This window comes from Chaetodon trifascialis, chromosome 24 (assembly GCF_039877785.1).
Source record: "Chaetodon trifascialis isolate fChaTrf1 chromosome 24, fChaTrf1.hap1, whole genome shotgun sequence".
Classification (NCBI taxonomy): domain Eukaryota; kingdom Metazoa; phylum Chordata; class Actinopteri; order Chaetodontiformes; family Chaetodontidae; genus Chaetodon; species Chaetodon trifascialis.
The window spans coordinates 7,155,559-7,179,033 of record NC_092079.1 but is presented as its reverse complement, the minus strand read 5'-3'; the positions used below and the strand labels follow the sequence as shown (position 1 = coordinate 7,179,033).

The 23,475-nt window shown below is 41.8% G+C and overlaps 1 protein-coding gene across 1 annotated transcript in view; it reads right to left on the bottom strand.

Annotated features, from left to right (window-relative positions):
- Positions 1-23,475, bottom strand: part of filip1l (filamin A interacting protein 1-like) — a 72,681-nt gene that overhangs the window by 28,009 nt on the left and 21,197 nt on the right. The window contains exons 2-4 of the mRNA XM_070994220.1: positions 18,532-18,892; positions 17,340-17,513; positions 17,080-17,258 (exon numbers count right to left, since the gene is read on the bottom strand). Coding sequence (XP_070850321.1) covers positions 17,080-17,258; positions 17,340-17,513; positions 18,532-18,882 — 704 coding nt within the window. The 5' untranslated portion in view covers positions 18,883-18,892. The remainder of the gene's footprint in view (positions 1-17,079; positions 17,259-17,339; positions 17,514-18,531; positions 18,893-23,475) is intronic.

Below are 23,475 nucleotides of genomic sequence, written 5' to 3'. Positions count from 1 at the left end.
GTTAACTCCTAACAACAAAAGGAGGAATTGCAGTTTCATTTATACAACACTACATGAAGTCATCAAATGAAAAATATTGTTAAGATCTGAGGTTGGTGCCGGGAATCATTGTGTGTGTAGTGAATCCAGTCATTTTCTCAATGTTGTTCAGGTCAGCTTTTATCCTGCAGCCTGGTTTTAAAGGGGTCAGAGTTTGGAGCTGCGACTTTATGCCACGCCGGTCCATAAAATCTGAAACCTCTCAGGGAAGTAGAGACGGAAGGAGCCCGTTAGGGATCCTGTGGTACAGTGAGCTCTGGTGTTTTCAGGTCTCCTGGCAGCATTAGGATCACCGTGGCATAAAGCACTTAGAACGTTGATGAAGTGCACCGGTGGGATACCTCAGTGCATGTTGAGGGGCTGCCTGAAAGGCTTGGATCGGCAGCATTATTAATGAAAGGCCCGTCTCTGCTCTGGGTGATGTCACCGTCTGGATAGACACGACCAGTCTCACCTCAGTGACTGAACACAACAGATGGCTCACATCTGGACGGATTCCAGACAGGCATTTTAGCACCGAGGGTTGTGAGGTTTAGCTTTGTCCACTGACTTCCACTGTTGATGAGGATTGATGGTGATTTTATTTTTCTTTTAGTGCAATTAGCTCTGGCATGGCGCAGAGTCGTGAGAGGTTTTACCAGATATTTAAAAAATGTAAAAACATCTGTTGGCACAGTTGTGTTGATCTTTATGTCCACTTCTGTCCTCTGTTGTTGCTGCAACTTTTAGAATTGCCAAAGCATATTCCTTTCCTCATAGCGTTAACATATTTATAAAAGCAAACCCAAACAGTTTTTGTTTCGCTCTTATGGCCTTTACTAGATCCTCTTTAACATTTAAAACCTACAAAAAGCATTATTTTTTTTCTTTTAATTTTGCAAATGCTGAATCAGTTTATTATGGAGATTTTAGTGAACAAATTTGACGTGCAATACTGGCAAGTCCTCCATTTGTTAATGTCTTTTTCAGCCGTTATTTATACAAGGAAGGATTATAGTTACATTTCGCATGACACATTCTTCTCCTGCAACACTCTGCTGCAGCATTATACTGTACATATACTCCAGGGAGATTGCTAATGCAACAGCAGTCTTGTACTGTTGGCCACTCAGCAGCTCCACTTGAGAAGTTGAGGCTTAACTGGGGCTTAAGCTCCCAAACGTTGCCCAGAGGAACCTTAACAGCACTTTTTGAGCCAGTAACCTTCCCATCACATGCCTTCTTTTCAACATTTGGTCTCCCAAAGGCACCCCAAGCCCTTGAGTTTGGGGAGCCAACAGCTAAGCTCTGTTTTGGGGAATGTATCTGTGTTTGTCCTCCAAACAAATGCCAAATCAGTGTTTCATTTGATCCTGAAAATGCGTTTAATTTGAGCCTTCCCAGCAAGAGAGAGAGAGAGGCTTCCATTTAAAATGTAATATCAAAAATTTGGATGCAGCGCAGTCCCTCTGAAAGGACGCCAAGGCCTAGCAGAGCAAAAGAATAGCTGCTAAATCAGATTTTTATGTTATTTTGGGTTGAGCATTAAACTGGCTGTAATATACGGCTTCTCGAAATGTGAGCTCATAATTTTCTTTGTTTGAAGAAAAAAAATGAGTGCGCCTCTGGAATGAGCTCATGCTATACTTACATTAAATTAGAGAGATCCAGGCATAGCACTTATTCTCTCTTGTGTTTGCTCTTTGTCCAAACCGCAGATACCGTACCTCCTCCTTGGCATGCTTAAACATCGCAAGAACCCTTCTGAAATTGTTAGACGCTTTTAAACAGATTATAGGTGATATGAGAGGAGAAGGTTTACTGATATTCTCTGCTTTGGCATCGGGACACTGTAATACATGTGGACTGATAATAAAACAAAACATAAGTGTCTCTCTGGAAGAATTAGATGAGGAAACCTGGTATTTAGACCAAAGAAAGCAGATCAAATAAAGCACAAAGCATTTAACGCCACACTCGGCTCTTTGCAGAAGACTCGTAAGGGTTTAGTATCCAACCTCACTTGTCTCCTCGCTGACATGGATACTTCCCCTTTCTTCCACTTCACTAAGCCATGAGAGGCTCCTGAAACTGGATAGACCCCTTAAACCGTTTTTCCACCCTTTAGTCATACTCCCCACCCACCCACCCACTCTTCCCCACCTCTGTCACTGCCAGGAGGATTTGCTCGGTTTAAAGCCCAAAAACATTTGTCCTGAGATATCAGCCCCCGGACTTTGACAAAAGTCCGATTTCATCACCCTAATCTTTTATGGGGAAGTGCACAGGCAGTCTTGAATCCTGCCACAACCCCATCAAAATATTATCTACCCGACGTCTTTATCCCTCAGTGTTATGAGGGTGTCAAAGCAAGTGCCAGCTGTTTATGGCTCAGTGAGGCTGCAGCTCCTCACCAGGTCAATGCAACACCAGGACAGGAGATTTTTGAATAAAACTAAGTTGACTGCATAATTTAATCTTGGAAAAATACAGTGTAATTGAGGTTTTGGGCTCGGATCAAAAAGACCGTTTTACTCTGGAAATGACTTCTAGGAAGAGTGTGGTTCAGAGCTTTGGGGTGGAGGAAGGTGGATGTTTGTTCTGCTGTTATGACACTGTAGCTGCGGAAGTGCACTCTACATTTTGTGGTCTATGAATGTAAATTATTAGCCAGAGGAGCCGTCGGGCTTGTTGCATTAATTAGCTTGCCGCTGGTCTCGTCTCGTGCCGTTAAAAGACAGTTTGGTTTTCTGTTAAGTCATGCATATTATTGAGAGTTGAATTACATTTCTGCAGTGTTTTTGCAGAGGCTTGGTGGGCTTGTAAAAGATTAAACTGTTAAACACTGCTCCCACATTCTTTCATAGGAAATATTTCTCAGGACATTACTCACAGATACATAGTGATTACGCTTTAATAATTTCCTTGAAATGTTTATAAAAACAGTCATTGCTATTAAGGAAAAAGGTGTGTCTGAAAAGATAATGTTTACCCTCCCATCTCACTCTTGAAACAGACCAGTGCCAGCCATTCTCCAGCCTCACAGCCTTACAGGAAAATGCTCTCATCAATCATCTCAGGCACCTTGCATCGGATCAGGGAGGAAGGAATTTGAAACCCAGCCGTGGCTCTTATTTCCTGGTTGGTCTGAGATTCTTCTCAAAGCCCAGGATGCACCGCGACAGGGTGGTCCCTCCGACAGCTCTCTATTGTTCCACACCAAAGAGTTTTAAATGTCGGTTTCCATATCACAGCTTGACACCAGACCACCTCCGTCTCAACAGGTCAATTTCTTTTCACTCCCACAAAAACCGCAAACTCACTTCTCACTTTCTCTTCTCACCGTTTCTCTCGCTTTTATATGTTACACAGGGATTTACAAGGTAGGAAACCTGGCATCTTTAAATTCCTTTGATATGATAACCGTTAAAGTTTGTATGGTACCTGAATACAAGTTAACTCCAGCAAATAAAAAGCTGCGTTCACGAGTAACCAGAAACTAAAGCTTTTTTCAGTCTCAGTCAGACAAACTTCGTCAAGGAAAAGTAAATTAAACCCTGTTCCCCATAAACAACCCTAATGAACAGTTACCACCTCCAAATCAGTTGCTTCCTAACACCATGAGAAAGTTACAAGAGCTATTTTCAATTTTACACAAATCCCACGAAATCCGAACAGCAGCTGCAGACACAATGACTCAAGACAGTGGATTTATTTAATGGATGGCAAAATATTTATCTTGCAGTTACCTATAGTTTCCTAAAGGCATGCTGTACAGGATCCTTCTAGAAAACAATGTTTGGACTCATACAAAAGTAATCCCTGTCATTCCTCAGGCCCTCTGCCTGATTTTGCTGTGGTCGTTTCTGGGCTGCAAAAAAAAAAAAAAAAAGTTCAATATAACTTAAAAGTTGTTTTTCTGATTATGTTCTGTGGAAAAGTCTGACAGTGTAACGGAACAGTTGAACATTTTTTTGGAATATACACTTATTTGCTTTCTTGGCTCGAGTTAGATGACAAGATCAACAGCACCATTGTATTTGTCCATTAAAAATGAAGCTACTGCCAGTTATCTTAGCATAGCATAAAGACTGGAAACGGGGGGAAACTGCTTACCTGGCTTTATCCAAACATCACGATCTGCCTGTACAGCTTCCTAATTAACACTCAATGCCTTGTTTGTTTAATCCATCCAAAACCTGAAGTGTGAATACAACAAAGTGTGGTTTGCCAGAGTTAAGTGCAGCAACTTCCTGCCTGGCTGACTGTTGCTGACTTCAGCTAAGATAAGCTTGCAGTGATGATGATGATGATTTGATGTTGTTTTGTCCCTGAGTCATTAGCAGAGGTTAAGACGAGGTGAAAAGCAACAACTCTTGAACTGAAAGCAACAATACCTGCATAAATCGCTAACACTGCTACCACTTGACAGGCTGCTATTATTACCTGCTCTGTTTACACAGCAAGCTGTCCTCCATCAAGATGAGTGGCATGTGGTGGGATGTGAACTTCCCCGTTTGACAGGGAAGACATGTAGGCAAACATTTCCATACTGTCATGCAGTGAGAGAGAAAAAAAGATAACTGAAAGTGATCCCATTCTGTGGCAGATACGGTCCCACAGGTGGGGTTGTGTTGCCTGTAAGGCCTGGCTAAGCTGCATCTTCCTCCCAGTGGCTGAAACAGGATATGAGGTCATGAGTTCTGCTGACATGAACAGCCTCAGTAGACTCATCTGCCAGGGTTTTGCCAGTTATGACACCTAATGTTTTAATTTAAACATCATGTTAACATTTCTATTTATGTTGCCATGTAGTGTCCAGGTTTTAATATGCTTCATTTTCCCTTTAGAGGTTCACAATGACCTATTAATGAAGTGTACACGTTCAAGTCCCCCATTTAACATTTAGAAGCAGTGTACAAGCATTAATGCTATAATGGACTATAATACAGTTATAAGCGGAGAGAAAAAAAAACATCTTGAAGTCTTTATATAATGTGTTTGTCATGAACTGACTGCACTGGTTATAACTGGTGTATAAGCAGTTAATGGCTGAATGGCAGCTTGTAAACACACCTTAAATGAATATGAATTACCAAGTATCAGAATTACCAAGATCATTGCTGTATTTATACAGTATTTTTGTAAATTATTATTCATTAAAGCTTTTTTCTCTCCATGTCAACTGAATCAACTTCACCAGCTGATGGAGGCCATGCATTGTGCCTGAAAGCTCTCACATTTTATGAAACTTGCCTACAACATGACTCATTCGTACATATCCATATATTAATTAATAAATGTCAAATTTGAACATTTACAACACAATTAGGCTGTGTGTGTAATCGTGCTGCATATCAATAAATATGCTAACAGCTATGATCAGTCAATCATTAGCCAGTTATTGATGCTTCATCTCTTCAAGTGTCAGCAGATACCTCAATAAATACTTAAAAATGTCCTCCTTACAACGACATAATGTGTTAAAACACCATCTATACGCTGGTTTTAAATGCTGAATGGGGGTTAATGTCTGACTCATTAATCAGGTTAATGGCCTGCAGCAGCAGCAGCACAGTGATCCTGCCTTTGTCAAAAAGAAAAGCACAGAAATGTCACCACGTTGATTGACTTTCCCTGTTTGCACAATTCATCATGGCCACGTCCAGATAGCCCATTCACCACAACGAGACATTTGAGTTGGCAGATCCAGGCAGGCTCTTTCCTCCCTCCATAATTCACTCACTATCTCGACACCAACTTGGCCCGGCAGCACGGGCACAGACTTATTGTTCAGACACTGCAGCTGCCAGCTACAAGGACGTAATGTGCAAGTTTCTTGCTGTCGCTTCCTTCCAGCCTGACAGGACGGGAGGAAAAAATGGCTTCCCATTGCCATGTTTTGCCAAGCTGTAACTCAAGAAGGTGTCCGCTAGAACAAATGTGAGAAGAAGGTAAATCAGAGAGATTAGCCCTCGCTGGCGTTGAAGTGTATCCTACACAATGTCAGGTTTGCGTGTCCTTTCGATTTTCTCTTTTGCCTGTTTCAATTTCAGTCTCGTCGTCATTCGCTGTCTCCAGCTCTGGCAGAGGCTATGCACGGTTCACGGCAAGCATAGAAATGTCATGCTAACTCTACATTAGCTGCATTTTTCCTCCTTGACCCGCGCCCCTCCGCCCTTGGTGCTATTTCCTTTCACAAAGAGAAGATTAGCTCATACATCACTCCTGCAGATTCCCAGGCACCATAATCATTTGTCAGGCTCTAGTCAGTTGTTTCTGCTCTTTTTTTTTTACATTAGAAGTTACAAATAAGCTGTCAAAATGCTGTAACAACACTGTGGCTCAGTTCATTTTACTGCAAAACACACAGGTGGGATCCACAATCACAAAGCAGCATGTCACCCGCTGCTGTTTATGTTTATGCTAGTAATTGTCCCCGTTTTATTGAAATAAGACATTTGGAGACGCCATTGAGTCTGTTTACCCAGCCCCATGCGTTTATCCTGAAGGAGGGAAGGGAAAAAGGGACAAATCCACTCTAAAATTAAACAATCTCACATAAATACTGTGTAGAAACAGGCCTTTTTCACCATGTTAATACAGAAAATGAGCCTTAATGTGCAAAGACGTCTTCTGTACTCCTCTGCCTTTGAAAGCAGAAGCTAATTTTATAAATTTCTTTAAAATATTCCACCCCTCCTTCGCAAAACCTGCTATTAGACTGAACCAGAAAATGTGGCTTTTTCTCGGCCACATGCAAATAGTGCAACTAATTTTTACTTTTTGGCTTTCGAGCAGCTCTAGTGGAAGCTCCAGTGTTGCACTCTCAACTTCATTACCTGAACTGCAACAGAAAAAGCTGACAGCATTTAAGTTCTATTTTAGGGATGAGGGGTTTTTTTCTACTGTTATAACAAGTCTAAAAAAGGCTGGAAAAGTACAAGCCGTGAGTCTTACTTCCTTGTGGTCGGTGAGGTCTAATCGCTGCATTCTGTCAGGGAGATGTAATCACATTACGCCATGCGATGACGACTCTCTGGGCCTAATTACCACCTAGCTTGCGGATGTAGTGGAGTAATATTTTTATAGTCTTTCACACATACTTTAAGGTAAGGGTGCACGCATAAAAATACACTTTCACAGGAGTGGTATCTGTTTTATGTCACTGCCTTTTGTCTTCTAACTTGTCTGTCTACAGATGCACCAGTTGGAGTTGGTCCAACCGTGCATCTGTGAGCACCTTGTCTTCATATTTTGTCGATGAGACAACTCCCCAATAAAACAGAAACAAACAAATGACACATTGTCCGCCAGCAAATGTAATCTGAAATTGCAGCGTTCACAAGGTGGTACACAAAGTGAGGCACTTGGCAACTAGTTTATTCCATTATATCAAAAGGAGACGCTTTGCTTAAGGGGACACTGATTCACATCTGCTGATCCTATGAGCAAAAGATGCCATCATATTTTTTTCAAAATCCCTGAAAAACAGCCTGCAAGTTTTGGGCATTCACACTGTTGTTGACGAGGAAAGCTTTGTAAAACCATATGTTCTGACATAGTATATTTTTAGTGCGCAGAAATGTAAAGAAAACATCAGCGCTTTGTCAATTTTCTCCACATTAATGCAGACTGAATAAGAACAAGCAGGGTCTGTTTCACTTTACTGTGAAAGCCCTTCAGACCAAAACATTTCAAACGCACGTTTTCTTATCAGACTATCATTCTTCACTCTTGAAATTGATCTTCGACCGAGGATAACAAAAGTATTGGCATAAATCAGTCTGCAGACAGTCAGTGTCTTGCAGTGTGGAGATAAAGATGAGCTATTCAACAGCTTTTAAGGTTAAGTGAAAGAACAGGAGGAGTAAGTTGCCTTGTTTTAATACCATCAACCTTGTTACAGTAGATTCAGACAAATGAGAGACTGTGGAGCAATCTGCTCGTTATCTAGCCCCAGCAGAAAAGGGAGTGTTGGCTGGCCAGCCCGAATTAGGTCAGTAGCCGCTCAGTTTTTCCTACGATGTGGGAGTGATACAGTGACGAGCGTCTAGATACACAAACAAAGGTGGTGCAAAGCAGGACAGTCAACTCTGCAGGATGTGGACTCATCTGTATTTGTTGAACGTGACCCAAAAAAACAAAATCTTAACTTTTCTTTGTTCTTTTTTGCCCATGATGATCATTCCTGTCATGCATCCTGTGCTTGCCTCTAGTCCCAAAATAATTTAAAAATACTTCAAAGCAACATGAGACATTTAGCTGTCTCCAAGTATCCAAATGTCCTCAGTGTGTCTGCAGAGCCATGTTGTTCTGTATTTGTACACAGTCCTGGATATGGAAACATCATTCAACCACTAATGTATTGCTGTCAGTGGTGGAGAAAGTATTCAGGCCTGCAGTTAAAGTTTAAATACAGGACTTTACTTTTACTTTTTCTTCAGTAAGACTTGCACTGTACCTAAAAATGCATGTAAAGTAAAAGAACTCCTAAAGCAGAAATATCTTTATATAGTATTGTTTCTTGTTTAAGTAGAATTTTAATGTTGTCACTGGTCGAGATAAATGTAATGCTTGTAAGGCAGCAATTTCAGCTGGAAGTTTTAACTGTGGAGCCAATCAGTGCGCAGAATGAGCCCAGGAGGACCAATCAGGCTCAGCCTAGCTCTGTTATTATTAATGACAGTTCAAATGACAGTTAGGTTGTGAGTCATTTTTGGCTTGTTTGTTCTCAGTGAAAACTTCATTTTCAGCATCAGCTTAAGGTCACTTACACATGCTCAGGCTAATGTTTGTTGCCAAGAACTGATGCTCTCATTAATACCAAATGTTACAGTGACGACTGCAACTGAAGCTGCTGTGGAGATTTCAGCCATTTAGGTCAGATTTTTGCTGTCAAACGTTTTCAAGTTGAAATTACAAATTACTTTTATTGAAGTTAAAGTATAATGTGCCATAAAATGGAAGTAGTCAAGTCAAGTAGAAATACTTGAATAAAGGTACTGAATGTGTGATTGTTATAAAGGCCTGAACACCACATCATTTTTGACATCTGAGCCGATGAGACATCAACAGCCGTCACATGAATCATTTTCACACAGTATCTTTTCTTTCTCTCCGTAATTCTCTTTCTGAATTTAACTCATCCATAAATTCAATATTTAATGCATATTTATCGACTGAACATGAAGTTTTACCAAACGCAGTGTGAAGAACTCTCCAGCCATAAACCCATTTGCTGTTGATCTTTGTGGAAGTGAAGCCCAGCGATGCGCTGACGCATGTGGAGACGAGGCAGAGTGTGTTCTGAAGGAGCGTGAAGAGGTGACTGCGTGTCATCTGTGTGCTTAGAGGGTGTCGCTGAATGTGCCACATTCGTGTGATTTCTGACCTAAACGGGGGCCACACTGGTGGGCCTTCAAAGCATACAGCTGCAAATATCCGAGTAACGTCATATGTAGTAGTCGGCTCGAGGAATCGCTCTCCTTCCCATAAAAGGAATTATTTGACACAGAGCTTCAAAAAACGCGTGCACTTTACTGGAGCAGCATTTATTAAACAAGACATCACAGTTTTTCGTCTCACATATTTCATCCTCTTATGTATCCTATCACAACTGACCCTGGCTTTGAACAGGAATGTGTGCTATGATATAACCAGGCTGGAGCATTTCTGGGAGGAATACAGGTGTGCTTCTGCTCATGATCAGACGTAGCTAAGAGCTCAGCAGTCACGTCATACAGCTGATGAATGAGCAGATTTCTGTCTCCTCACCAACAGTTTCGGGAGTACTGATAATATCTTAACAGCACACAGGTGAAGAGAGATCCTGCTCATGCATGCAGTGGAATATATGTATATACAGAGCAACAGCTGCTTGACATCTTCCTAAAACATGCTGTCATTTGTACAAAACACTGTCTAACTTTTTTTTTTCTGCAAAGTTCACAACCTGCCTCTGAGGTGAACCTGGAACACAGTGAAAGTTAATAACCCAAAAAAATCCCAGATCGTTAAAAAAAAAAAAGGCTGTGTTCTGTTTCAAAGAGCAGGTCTGGATAATAAGCATCTCGGCGATGATGAGGACACCGCTGAAGAATGTCCTCGATCTGATCCACATGAGTGATGTCACCTCGTGTGCAGTTAAGTCAACCAGATGGCATGAAGATATAGTGTGTGCCCTGCAAATCATTAAGACGAGGAGGAAGGTCATGTAGTGTCAGGTTTGCAGCTACTGTGCTTTTTATCTACTATAAAAAAAAACGTATTGTGCCAGTAAATGACGTCAGCTTTTGTTTCGTATCATCTGCGAGCTGTTTTCCCTTCGCACGCCTTCGTTTCTCTTGCAAGTTCACAACTGTTGGACTTCCCCGTAAAGGCCTTGATGCATTGTGCAAGCATCGTGACTAATAAAATACAGAAAATTACAATTTCAAGACTTTTATGGGAAAGTACACACATCTTACTAGTGTGAATAATGAAATGTTGCTGAAACAGAGTGACATCCAACACCCACTGACATCTGATTTCAATGATGCGCATATGCTTTCGCTGTCAAGTAGCCCGAGCTCGTATTGGCAATATATAACCTGGCTTTAGACCACGCAGTGAATGTATTATTACATTCAGTTGTTCCTTTTTCTTATTTATGTCTGACCAATTCTAGACTTTTGATGTCAATAACCAATACTTAAAATCTGGTAACAGTATCACGGCTGTTAGTTTTTACATTAACATATAACGTATGTGTTAATGTCATACACATGTATCCGTGCACTTTACTGCTGGAAAATACATTTGTCATTGATGTTTTGTGGACAAACTAATGGCTTACATATCTTTGGCATTCCTGTGTTGCAGTTTCTTGATTTTTATCAGCGAACAGCTAGAAACAAATCTCAAAGAAGTGAATAATCCTCAATACAAAATATCTGTTTATAGCTGTCATCATGGATTATGGCTTTGGTGAAATTTAAATGATTTCAAGGAATAAATGGGCAAAAGCATCCAGTATTTTAGCAGAATAAAGGCAAAAACTTACAGAAAAGTCTGAAAAATATGCATTCTTTCGTAGAAGGTTTAGTTTCTATTGTTGTCTTGTAAATGTCTTTTAAGTTAGCCTAGTGTGGACATGAGTCTTTAGCATTTTTTATTCATCCAGCAAGCAAATCATCTTCTAATGTACAGATACAGAATCTGAGTGTTGTATATAGATCTGTCCTTGAAGCATGTGAAGTCTGTGGTCATAAAAATCTAATTCTGAGCACTTTTCATCTTTACTAATGCAGTTTCACTGTGCAGGAGTCTGTAGATGTTTATGCTGCTGCCAAATTAAACTCTGGCATTGTGTATGTACTCTTGATCACCCATAAGAAGAAACAACAGCATGAGTAGAGTTCCATCCAAGAAAACCTGGACTCACTAACACCAGACCTTTTGCCTTTGGTATGAAATGATCCCAGACCAGCTGGTTTGCTAAACATGAGGGTGCTGTGTGCATTTCACTGACATTACATCACAGGACTTCTATGTATCCAGTTTCATGTTTCATGCCTCTTGCTGCCATCTGGAGACATCAGCATGTGAAGCTGTCTGGTGCGGCTTTAAATGGTGAAGATATCAGGATGAATCGGCTCATATTTCTATATGGCCTCTCTCTGGGTTCAGCGCATCACATGACAACATTAGCTGAACTCTTCACACCGACATCAGTCAGTGTGATCCGAACAGGGCCGGGATTTCGGTTGTTTTTTTTATGTGATGCATGAAATCAGAGGATACATATGGTCACAAAGTTCGTTCATTTCTCTGCTAAGGAACAAAGGCGAGCGAAGTGCCTGCCGTGCCGTAGCTGTGTGTGTGTATCTGTGCGCTGAAGTCATGTTTAAAGGAACATCTGTTGATGGTTAGGGTGCCGCTCTCGCTCTCACACCCCTGCTGCTCCTGCAGTACCCGGCGCGTGATGAGGTCATCACTCACGGATGGCTGCTCGATCGCCAATTAATCAAAGGGGGACCGGGTTCATCCCCAGCCCCCTGCCCAGATTAACATGCTTTTTAGGGCTTCCAGGGGGAAGGTCAGGCAGCAGTCAGAGGCTAAGAAAAAGATCAACAATAAAAACGCTAAATATCCCGTAGCACATTACACCAAGATGTAATCATGCCGTGCTGCTTTCCAGAGCCCAGTGAAAGGAAATGATTACATCCAGCTAAAATGCATCATACAACAACAGATTAACGAGGGTGAAATTAAAGCCCGGTGCGACGCGGTGCCTCTCGTAGCGTACATGTCGAGCCATGGCAGCCGACCTCAAAACACAGAGAGCTGTTTCAGCTCTCCTCAAACAAGTGATAAGTGGCTTTTCCTTGTACAAGTCAAAGCTATTTTGGGTTTGCACTTTTTCTAGCCCTCTGTAATAATGTTTTGGAAGGAGTGCGGAGCAGAACAGAAGCCGCTGAACAAACTCTGGGTTTTGTGCTTGGGCAAAGGACTAAAATGTCGTTTACTCAAGCTCCTCTGGGATCGTCTGTTTCTTCCTGCTTGAGGTAGTTTTGATGACATGTCTACCTCGACATCTTTCGAGGATCAGTGGACTATGAGATGACAGCCATAAACTTTTTGTGATCAGCCCTGAAAGTTTCAACAGCACGGAGTACATCCCCAATTTTATTGACTGCTGGACTGCAAGTTTTTAAAGATAATTCCAGTTTATGTCAACTGAGTTTATTGTATTGGACATCAGTTCCATCTGTTATGATAACATTGTACTCTATGAAGTAATGTCGGGATCAGGGAACACAGAGAGATCGCTAAAACATAAAGAAATAGTTCAACATTTTGGGAAATATGCTTATTTGCTTTCTTGCAGAGTTAGAGAAGCTTGAAATCCCTCTCGTGTCTGTGTAGTCCTTTAAATAGCACAGAGACTGTAAACAGTGAAATGGCTAACCTGGCTAACCAGCATCTCTAAAGCTCACTAATTAACACCTTACATTGCAACTACTTAATCCATACAGAAGCAGAAGAGTTGAAGTTGTAGTTTTTCAGGAGATTGTGTGCCTGACAGTGCATGTAGGTGCAGTCAGTTCCTGGAGTCTTTGCTGGTTCTGATAACACAACTTCACCACAAACTGATGCTTTTGAGTATGATGTGTTTTTTCTTTGGGTTGACCAATCAGCTTGCTCAGACACTCAGGACCTTTGTTTTTTTTCTTCTGAATAAGCTTGGCTGATCTTCGTGTGTGATCAAAACCTGTAAGATCTGCATGTTGTCTTCCTGTCTGCCTTTGTGATTAGAGCGTTATCACAACCAATAAAAGTGAATGCTATACTGCCAAAATAAAAATCAAAGTTTTGATAGATATCCCATAACCTGTGGAGCAAAACCTGCCTTTCCATGATGTTCGCACCTACCTACAGTACTGTTCCTTCTGGCCCCTCATTTATGAACTGAACCCCACATGTACTATCACTCATGTGCACTCATTTACTGCAGTACCATAGAGCATAACTCAGAATTATTTGTGTGACGGCACTGAACAATCTAATGTCTCACGTGAGGATTATCTGGACAAACATCTCAGTGAGGGAATGAGGTCCAGTTAGAGGACACCTCTGAGCGCACTGCACATCACACACACACTCGCATCTACGAGTCCTCAGCTACGTAAACAGGACTGCGTCCAAATACTGAAGACAGATGACAACGGCAGATGCTGAACACCCCCCCACATACACATTTTCACTTGCCTCTATGTTCACGCACTGACGTTGAGGTCTGCTGGCAAAAGGACCCTCATTAAGTATTTCCATGGTAATCTGGCATCTTGTTGAACATGCAATGTGATTGATGCTTCTCAGAGCCATTAGGTTAGTTTTTCTTTTTTGTTCTCCTCTCAGTCGTATAAATCTTTCGCCTTTTCTCACGCAGTAATTAGCTCAACCCTGGACAGGGGCCTATTTTTCATGGCAGCCTGTCCTTCCTGACATGCCTGGTGACAAAGCGCAGATCGTCGTCACACCGTCCTCTGGTCCAACTCAAACATTCTGCTCCAGCTAAAGTGCAATGATGTGATTGTCCCAAATAGGTCACGGGCCGACATCCAGCTGTGTTTCCTTTGTGAAATTAATTGCTGAGGGTGCATGTGTGTGTGTGTGTGTGTGTGTGTGTGTGTGTGTGTGTGTGTGTGTGTGTGTGTGTGTGTGTGTGTGTGTGTGTGTGTGTGTGTGTGTGTCTGTCTGTCTGTCTGTCTGTCTGTCTGTCTGTCTGTCTGTCTGTCTGTCTGATCATGTTGGTAATTTTTTGGATTTATGCACAAACCCTCTGTGTGTGCGTGTGATATGTGATATTGCTGAGGAAGCAGTAAACAGAGCACTGCCCAGTAACTGCTCTCTGTGACATTTACAGAAGAAATCAGACATGTTTCCACCTTCGGCCTCCAGCCGTGTCTGTCTTAGCTGGCAATGTTAAACAGCACTTGTAAATAATTCATCCCAGACTTGTCTCACATTACAGTATTTTATGGATCACAGTTTCACCATTGCAGGCGTTAAGACTTTTGTAACATGTCTGTGCAGTAATCTAACATAGTTGTAATGTCTTGTAATCCAGTTTAATGTTAGATATTTAACACAAATACACTGCAATGACTCCTAACATCACACAGATGAAATTACAGCAAAGAGGTACAACATGCTTTCGTCTCTTGTCTGGGCTTCTAAATTAATCATGTGCTTTTATATTTCATAGCACTTGATAGTATAAGTGTTACCGGAATTCCTGTTTTAATACAAAAAGCCTGATTCTGCAGCCATGTCAGTGCCAGTGCTATGAGCAAAATGCTAACATCAGCTGGCATTGCTTTGAACTACAGTAAATGCTAACAGCATGCTAACATGCTGATGTTAATATTTAACATATTCAACATCTAGGTTTCGTGTATTAGCATTCAAACTTTTGCTCAGGAGATGCACAAAGTCATTAAGCTCCATCCTCTGGGAACCATGAATGTCTCTTCAGAATTTCATGGCATTTCATCTGATAGATATTTCAGTCTAGACAAAAGTGGTGGACTGAATGACTGGCGTCCCTAGAGTCATGCTACAACACGGCTTAAAATCTGTTTGTGGTCTTCGGTCAGTTTGCAGGACAGAGGGTTGAAAACAGTACAAGTAAAACTCCAGATTCAAGCCATTTCAATATATTGCTCTGGTTTTGGACAGTTCAGAGATTTACCACATCATAGCACATTATGAAACCACAGCATAAACAATGTGATCTTTAAGTGTCCCTTGTTCTCATCTGCCACTGAGCTTCACTGGCACTGAAGTGCAGACTTAGCTGTAGGAATGTTATCCAGGGATATGGTTTTTCACTCTGCTTCACAAATGTCCACAGTGCTACCATAAAGCAGAGCCGTAAATGTAAAGCTTATTTGTGTATTTAAGCTCAAACCTAAATTATCTGTCGACAAACTCCCCCTCTCGTTCGCTGGATCATTTCCAATAAAAACTCTTGGTTTGCTCCAGGTTGGTGCAGAGTTGTTCAATAAAAGGTGATAATAAAAGTAAAGGACCTAGTACAGGTCATGGGAAAAACAATAATGGAATTCTTTAGTCTGGTTTTTCCCCTGTAATCCTGAGGAACACTTTGATTTAATGCTAACATTACATAGGATTATTAAGACATTTATACTTTAGCAGCGCCAAGTGGCTGGAGTTGGATGGATGATTTAAACAACCCTTTTTTAACAGCTGACAAACTGCTTTTAACAAAGGCATTCAACGCCCAAGATTATTCAATGGCCACTATCCTCATCCTCCATCACAAGGTCATGAAAAAAGACTACGTTTGATGACCCTACTCCCACTGCTGAAACGACTCAAGGCCCTCTACCTCTGAGGAACACCGTGACACTGACTCGTAAAGACACTGCAGGGACAGTGACGCGATTAGAGGTGACAGATATTGCTAAAATAAGAAAGCTGCATCAGTTGTAATTTTGGCTTCAGTTTGATACTGCACTCAGACGCTGAGCTCATGCGTGGTGTGTGGTTTTGTCACTTGAATGTCACTTGACATCGTGGAGTGCTTTTCTCTGTTCTGCCTGTTGGATCTTAATGGAGCATGCAGTGCATCATTGTGGTTGCTCTGTCGCAGTGTTGTGTTACCTTTCATTTACAGCACTTCACTCTTGAGGACATGTAGTCGCTGCTGGTTTGGCTTGACTGTGCAGCAGGGATTTACATCTCCAGTACAACAGAGCTACCTGCTTGATGATATTTCTTTAACCGATGATGCGCTTGTCTTGACGATGTTTAGAAGCAGTTACCTGTTTAGCGCTGTTTACTGCTGTACTGTGCAATGATTATTGGTAGCCCACTACTTGTCGTCATGGATTTCATGGATTTCTTATTTTGCTTAGCATCTACCACTCATTGCTTGAAAATGGAAACAGGATCATTGAAACTGGTGAAGTATCTGCTCTGTCTCTGTGAGGATTCCCATCCATGGTACTTCTAAGTGCTTCCAACTGGACTTGCTTGTGGTTCTAGAACCACAAATGTCTGCTATGTCTGGATAGAAATTGCACTCAGACATCAAATCGAATGGATTTTCAGTGATGTTGTGTATTTTTCATTTACTTTTGAGTCAAACTTTCCAATATAAATAAAACACAAGTTTGATTTGGGACGAAGACTCCGATAAGGCTTTGAAAAACAGGGATCAAAAACCGAATCATTATTCACACACCATTTTCTAAAGCACATGGGATCTGTTGTCTGTGCAGCTGGGGGCTAGCACAGGCAGTTTGCTTTAATGTGTTTGACGCCCATCCAGTATTGGAATTTAAATCAGATATCAGAATTTAGAAAGTGAGCATGACACAGCATCTTTCCCCTGAAACCAAAGTTAGACTTTCTGTTATTGCTTTCAGATCATGTCACCAAATCTGTCCAAGGACGCCAACATAAGTTCATTTAGACACAGCAGGGCTGAAGCAGCAGGAGGACTGGCAGCTCTACTCTGTGAGCTCTCGCGTTGATTCATGCACTGACCTCTCACGCTCCTGCTCCAGCAGGTTGGTGAACTCGTCGCTCTTCTTCATGAACTCTCCGTGGTTCCTCTTCTCATCCTCCAGCTTGTACAGGGCCTGTTTGTGTGACTGCTCCACCATCAACAGCTGCTCCAGCATCCGCCGGTGCGTCTCCCTCTGCTTCTCCACCAACTTGTCCAACTGTGGGGGAAGGACAAAGAAAACATCTGTCACGTCTGGATGCTCTGTTACTCAGACATAGTCATTGACAGCTGGGGTTACCTCTTCCATGGGCTTTTCATAGATGTCCTCCTGGAAGACTTCGGCCTTGCCCTGGATGGTGTCCCTCTGCAGGGCCTGCAGGACTTTCTGTGGTGTGACAAAGCCATATTTGGCCTCCAGCAGAGCCAAGTCAAGTTTCTCTGCCTTCAGAACTGTGATCACCTCATCTCTGGCCTGCAGTGGAGGAAGAAGGTGGATTTGGTACAAATTCAACTGATATCCAATATGCAGCAGGAAGACAGCAAGAGATGAGTCCGTGTTAAACCAAGTATAAGTAAAATAGCCTTAAGAATTAGTAGTTCAGTGTTGACCTTGTCTCTGTCATCTTTTGCTAAGTTAGCCTATAAATTGTGCTTTTGAAAACCTTCTCTGGATTGAAAAACATATCTAGGTGCTGTGAGCCAAAGAAAGGCACTATTTCTGCGTCTTTATTCACTTTTTTCACTATTGAGTATTGTGAAACAGTGGTTTTCAACCAGGGATATGTGCACAGATGGGTATACTTCTGCAACCGTCAGGGGCTTCATAGAAACAAAAACCTGAAATAACCAATAGTATGAAAAGCTGTGAGCGAGCTTTCAGAAAGTCAAAATCGACAGCTAAAAGTATCAGATAAAGGTTTGAAATGTCCCGCTTTCACCACTCCAAGTGGTTAGTAATGCGATCATAAAATTGACCAAATCTCCAGAAAAAAGAAAGCGACCAAGCTGAAACTTGTTGTAGGATTACTGTGTCTTGTATGGATTTTCATGTGTCAGGAACCCACCGCAACCGCTGTGTTTTCTTTGCAGTTAAAGACTACATATCCCCTCTAGGAGAGGGGAGATGAGGGGTTTCCTAAATCTTTTGTGGCTTGGAAAATTATCTAGTCCTTCTCTCTGATCTGTTCGCTTTCTTTGTTTTCTTGTATCTAGCTTCGTTAACCTCAGCAATAAGACAAACTTTGGCTTGTTCCTATCACACATCAGTGCCAGCGGCTCCCTGGATCCAGTGCTGGAATGACAGGAAGTAGCCTCAGCTGTCGACTGTCCATTAACACAGGCTTTTAGTCCATCTCGAGTGACCACTGCCCACTGTGTCTGTGTCCGACTGGGGCCAGTGCCACTTGTGCAGGCCTGTCTGCTGCTGTATTCGCTGATCGTTCCCATGGCTAAATCCAAATTTGCTTTGTCATCTTGACAGTTTGGATTACCTGCAGCTCTCCCTCGAGCAAGCTCAGTAGAAAGACGAGGTCATCTCTGGAGAGGTCCCTGGCCTTCTCCCTCCGACCCGCCTTTGCAGCCCCGCTGGCGCTGCTACTCCCACTCCCACTCCCACTCCCACTCCCACTCCCACTCCCCCCAGAACAGCAGGTGCTGTTCTTGGCTGTCTTGTGATTCCTCTGGATGGTGCCAGTGTCGTCCGGCGGCTCGCGGTGTCGGCTGCGGCGCTCAGCCCTTCCGGAGGGCTCCTCTCGCTCTGCAGATTGCTTGCGTGTCTCTGCCTGCCGCTGCCCTGGTTTGGCCTTGGTTACGTCCTCCAGACTGTTGCTGCGGGATCGCATGTTCTTCTACCTGTGGAGTGAATAGAAGATGGAAGAATAAGGTTGCTGCATGCAGATGAGCTGTGCATTTCCTGCCCCATGTGCCTCGCGTGTGTCTTTGCGCAACGTTTGGCTTATTTATCTTGCATTAAGTCAGGACAGAGGCAGAACAACCAACACAATACATCACGTGCCAAATTTGAATCAACGACCTTGACTTCGAAGGGATTTAAAGAACAAAACACTCTTGGCTGTCATTATGCTGTCACGTGTAATCAATCTGCTATGTTTGTCGCTTTCCAGGAGTTACTCTGTGATGAAATGTTTTAGTTTACATTTTCAGGCCAGAGCATTCAGGCATTAATGGGCACGGAAGCCATTTTCCCAAACTGCCCTCAAACAAACCTCCACCAGCAATAGAAACGTTTCAGTCTGGACTTTTCAATGTTCTTGGAGACCGTGCATGTCTGGACATAATTTCTGTTTATTGCATGTCCGACTTTGCAGTGGGATCTCATCACAGTGTGCTGATATAACCTGGCCTGTCATCATACTTTAAGTGGGCCATAAACTAGCCCTACGTAGTACATCCAGCTCCACATTTGTCATCTGTGCAGTGCAACAGCATGTCGTCATTGCCTGACATGTTATTATTAGTCACTCAGCGGAATAGAGTCATCATCACCGTGTCATACCACCGGCCACAAAGCATGATTATGCCACAAATTCTCCGATGGTGCCAGAACTTTTTTTGGACCCTGGACCTTAAGTCCTATTGCAACAAATTACCCAAAGCTGTCGACCGACATTCATGGATGATGAATTTTCCCATAACGTGAAATTTTTGTCCAGAGGAAGGCGGCCAGTTTTAGTCTGCCAGAGGATTGAGGCATTGGAGCGCCTTGGTCTCCTTGTGTACCTACTTTGTTTTACAGATGATGATAGGTGGTCTGATGTGTTTGGGCCCAGAGAGTGATTGGAAAAAGGGTAACATCCGGGTAGATGACTTAGGGAGCTATGAATAAAAAGCATGGTGGCTACCAACCAAGGTCTGTTTGGAGTATACACTGTGTCTTTGTGACATCTGGTTTATGAATGGACCATTCAGTGACTCACTAACTGTGATAAATCCAACTATGATAAATGCGGAGTTGCAGGCAAAAGAACTGTAAGCTTCTTTGCCAAGTAATTTATTACTTTTTCAACATTATGCTCAGATAAAGTAAATACATCCAAAAGACAAAGCAGAGCTGAAACAAAAACATGCTGCGACTCATTTCGACTGTTTGATGTGTGAGAGAATAATCTGCCTGAAGGCATTACATCATCATCTATCTGGCTCAACTGGCGTCAGAAGGTTTCCAACTAACTGAGCTCAGAAGATGCCGTTCCAGCTAAAGACGGTATTTCACAACATTGTGCTGTAATGTAAGACAAAATAATGTCACTTTCTCATGTAAGTGTACTTCTGATAATAAATGATGAAGTTTCCCAACATCCCAGGCTACTTGGGAGCTCAGAAATGGTGATGATCTAAGCTTTTATCGCCACTCAGGCAGTTGTAGTCGATCCATGCAGGCCACGAAAAAGAGGATCAGATAGAAATCAGTTAAAATTAGTCACAAAATCAGTTAATTTACAAAGAAGTTAATGATAACAGACAGTTGAGTCATTTAAGAGATAGTAACACTAGAATGGTTCTGTTTTCAATGAGCTTCTTTTCCATTTGCAGGCTGCATTATACTTTAGATATCACCCATTGCAGCTGCTTCACTGTTTATTTAGGAATTTTAATACTTTGCACTTGAGTAACTCCCTTCATTGTATTTTATAGCTCTACTCCTCTACTTTGCACTTCATTCGTTTTAGCTTACAGACAAAAAATTGACCCGCAATTACTAAAAAAGAAATAAGATTCATTATTATAGCTTAAATTACCTAATGTATACAATGTAAAAGTTGCTTCTATGGCAATGTGTCAGTAATAATACTCCAGTAATTAAAAATATAACAATGACTAGGGCCATTCTGCTCTGCTCGTGTACCTGTGAGATGTACTTTTACCTTTAATATTTTCTGTACGTTCTGTTGATGAAATTAGCTGCGGGACTTGTAATGCAGAATATTTTTTACTGTCATAATGAAAAAGAAAATATCTGGATACTTATTCCACCTTGTATCCAATAGTTAATCCTAATTAATAAAAAAAAATTCAAAAGCACGTCAAAAGAAAAGGGAACCTCCACCAAAACTACATACACAAGTGCCAGTTAATTAAGTCAATTTATTAGTTTGTCACTTCCATCACTACTAGTCGATACAGCTCACATTTGCAGTCACCTAAAGCTGTGCCTGTTTTCACGCTGTTTGATTTTTCCATTTATTGTCTATCCAATAAAAGAAAGAAAACAAAATAATAAAATGTGAATTCTCAGCCTAAGTCCAGCGTGGCTACTGAGACAAAAACAAACGTCTCACCACTCCAACATGATTTGCCTGAGATTGCCCTAATTGGACCTTAGAAACAATCTGTTCAAGACTCCTGCAGTGTGTGTCCAGCCTCTGTGTGAGGCCCTCTGACAGTTTATGAGTAAGAAAGATGGCTGGGTGATTGCATTGTGCACACTCTAGGCAAGGCGCCACATGATTCAGAGCTGAGGTAATTCCCTGCAGTCTAAGACAGACTCCACATCGACTTACTCAGAGATCTGCGCTACAGGCGATAGAGAGATCTGCTCAAAATGTGTGTGCGGTTGTACAGATGTAGGTGATGTACCTTCATACCTTTCCTGTGCAGTACTCGAGTACACAGAACGGTTTGTGTGCTTGCAGCCTTATCCTGCACGTCATTAGAAAAGTATGAAGCCTTTCTAATGAGTTACTGCACTAGATACATAATTAGCTCAACTATCAGTCACTCCTGCACAACTGCAGCCTGTTAAAATTTTACGAACCCATGATGCAACAAACACACAGATGCTCACACTGGCGCACACGTGCATAAAAAAGTGCAGGACACAGACTCGAGCTGGGATTGTGCAACAAATCCAAGGGTCGCAGACATGTAACGCAACCCCGCTGGGATTCCTACATGTGCAAGTATCACGTATCTGCAAAATCTCCTACATGGATCAGAAATATATCACATAGTTCATAAAAAGGTTCACAGAGGGGATGGGAAAATAGATTCCTATTGGATCTGACATATCTCCAAATCAGTCCCTCACTGTCGTAATGGGAGTTGAATAAATTAGTTTTGAGATCAGTTTAATATCTCTGGCAAGTGATGTTCCTGGTTTTTGTGAAGTGTGTTATTGGTTATTGGAAACTTTGAGCAAGGCGCTCAGAACTGGAAACACTGGAATGATGAGCTGGCCAAAGCTGCACTGCTTTGTGTTCATGGACTGACGTGAGAAAAATTTGTCAAAGTCTAGTTACGCTGCTCAGAACACCTTTCTTTCATTACCCAAATAATTCCATTCTCAAAGGATTTGCCCTTCAAAGATTTGATCCAGAGGCCTAAATCACACATTGACAATGTACTGCATTAATATCAAGAAATCCCACATATATATCCAAAGTAAACCTTTTAAATGTGAGAAAAAGAAGACCAACTGTTCATTTTGATCAAAAACTCCAGCAATTGATATGATAAAACCAGAGTTCACTCCATCTTTCTTCACCATTGAGTGTTAAGCTTCTCTATCATCACTAGCCATCAGTTTTACAGCATTGCAGTCCTCGTCTAAATAAACACATGGCACAGCATTGCAAAAATGCTGCTTGGAAATTTTCTTTTGGGCCTTCCTTTGCCGGAGGAGCTCTTAAACTGCTTGTATACGCTGTGTGCACACATATTTTCTCCATGACCGTGCTGTGTTGTTCGTGTTGTCAGCTTTTAGAAGGCGTGAACACAAAACTGCCACAACAAAAGTTAAATTAGCCACCATCTGTTGCACGAGACCCAAGATGACCCGTCAGGGCCTTATGGGATATTTAAGCAGATTCAATCAGAAATATTCATGGTTGTGAAAACATTTATAAATCTCTGTGATCGAAGAATGAATGAATGAATACTTGGTTGGGGGGGTGTATCTGGGAAGGTCTTTCTCATGAAATCAACCTACAGTCATCATGTTTGTACCTGTGCTTCTAACGCAATAATAATGCATCATGATTTCCATCTGTTGAAGTACTCACTGACAATAACGGCATGAATGAACGGGTGTGTGACATGTGTTAAACTGTCCAAAGATGACTTAACTGTGCTTTGTCCTCTTACTAATCCCATCCAGCCAGTGTCAGGCGTTTTTGTCAAAGCAACCTGAATAAACTCCAGTCACTTTTTATTTTCTGAGCAGGGATCAGTGCCAGAAGGTGATGTTATGATTAGCAGGTGCTCACATCTTATGCAAGGGACTTGGCTGCTTAGCTTGGTGTTGCAATAAAGACAACACAAAGAAAAGAATCATTCAAGCACAAGCACGATAATACACAGAGAGCAGATTAATGAATGTAGTTTTTGGTTTAATAGTCTCTATGACTTTTCATTTCTGGTATGCTTACGGTTATATATGGCTGTAAAACACAACACACACAGTAGCTTTTCTAAAA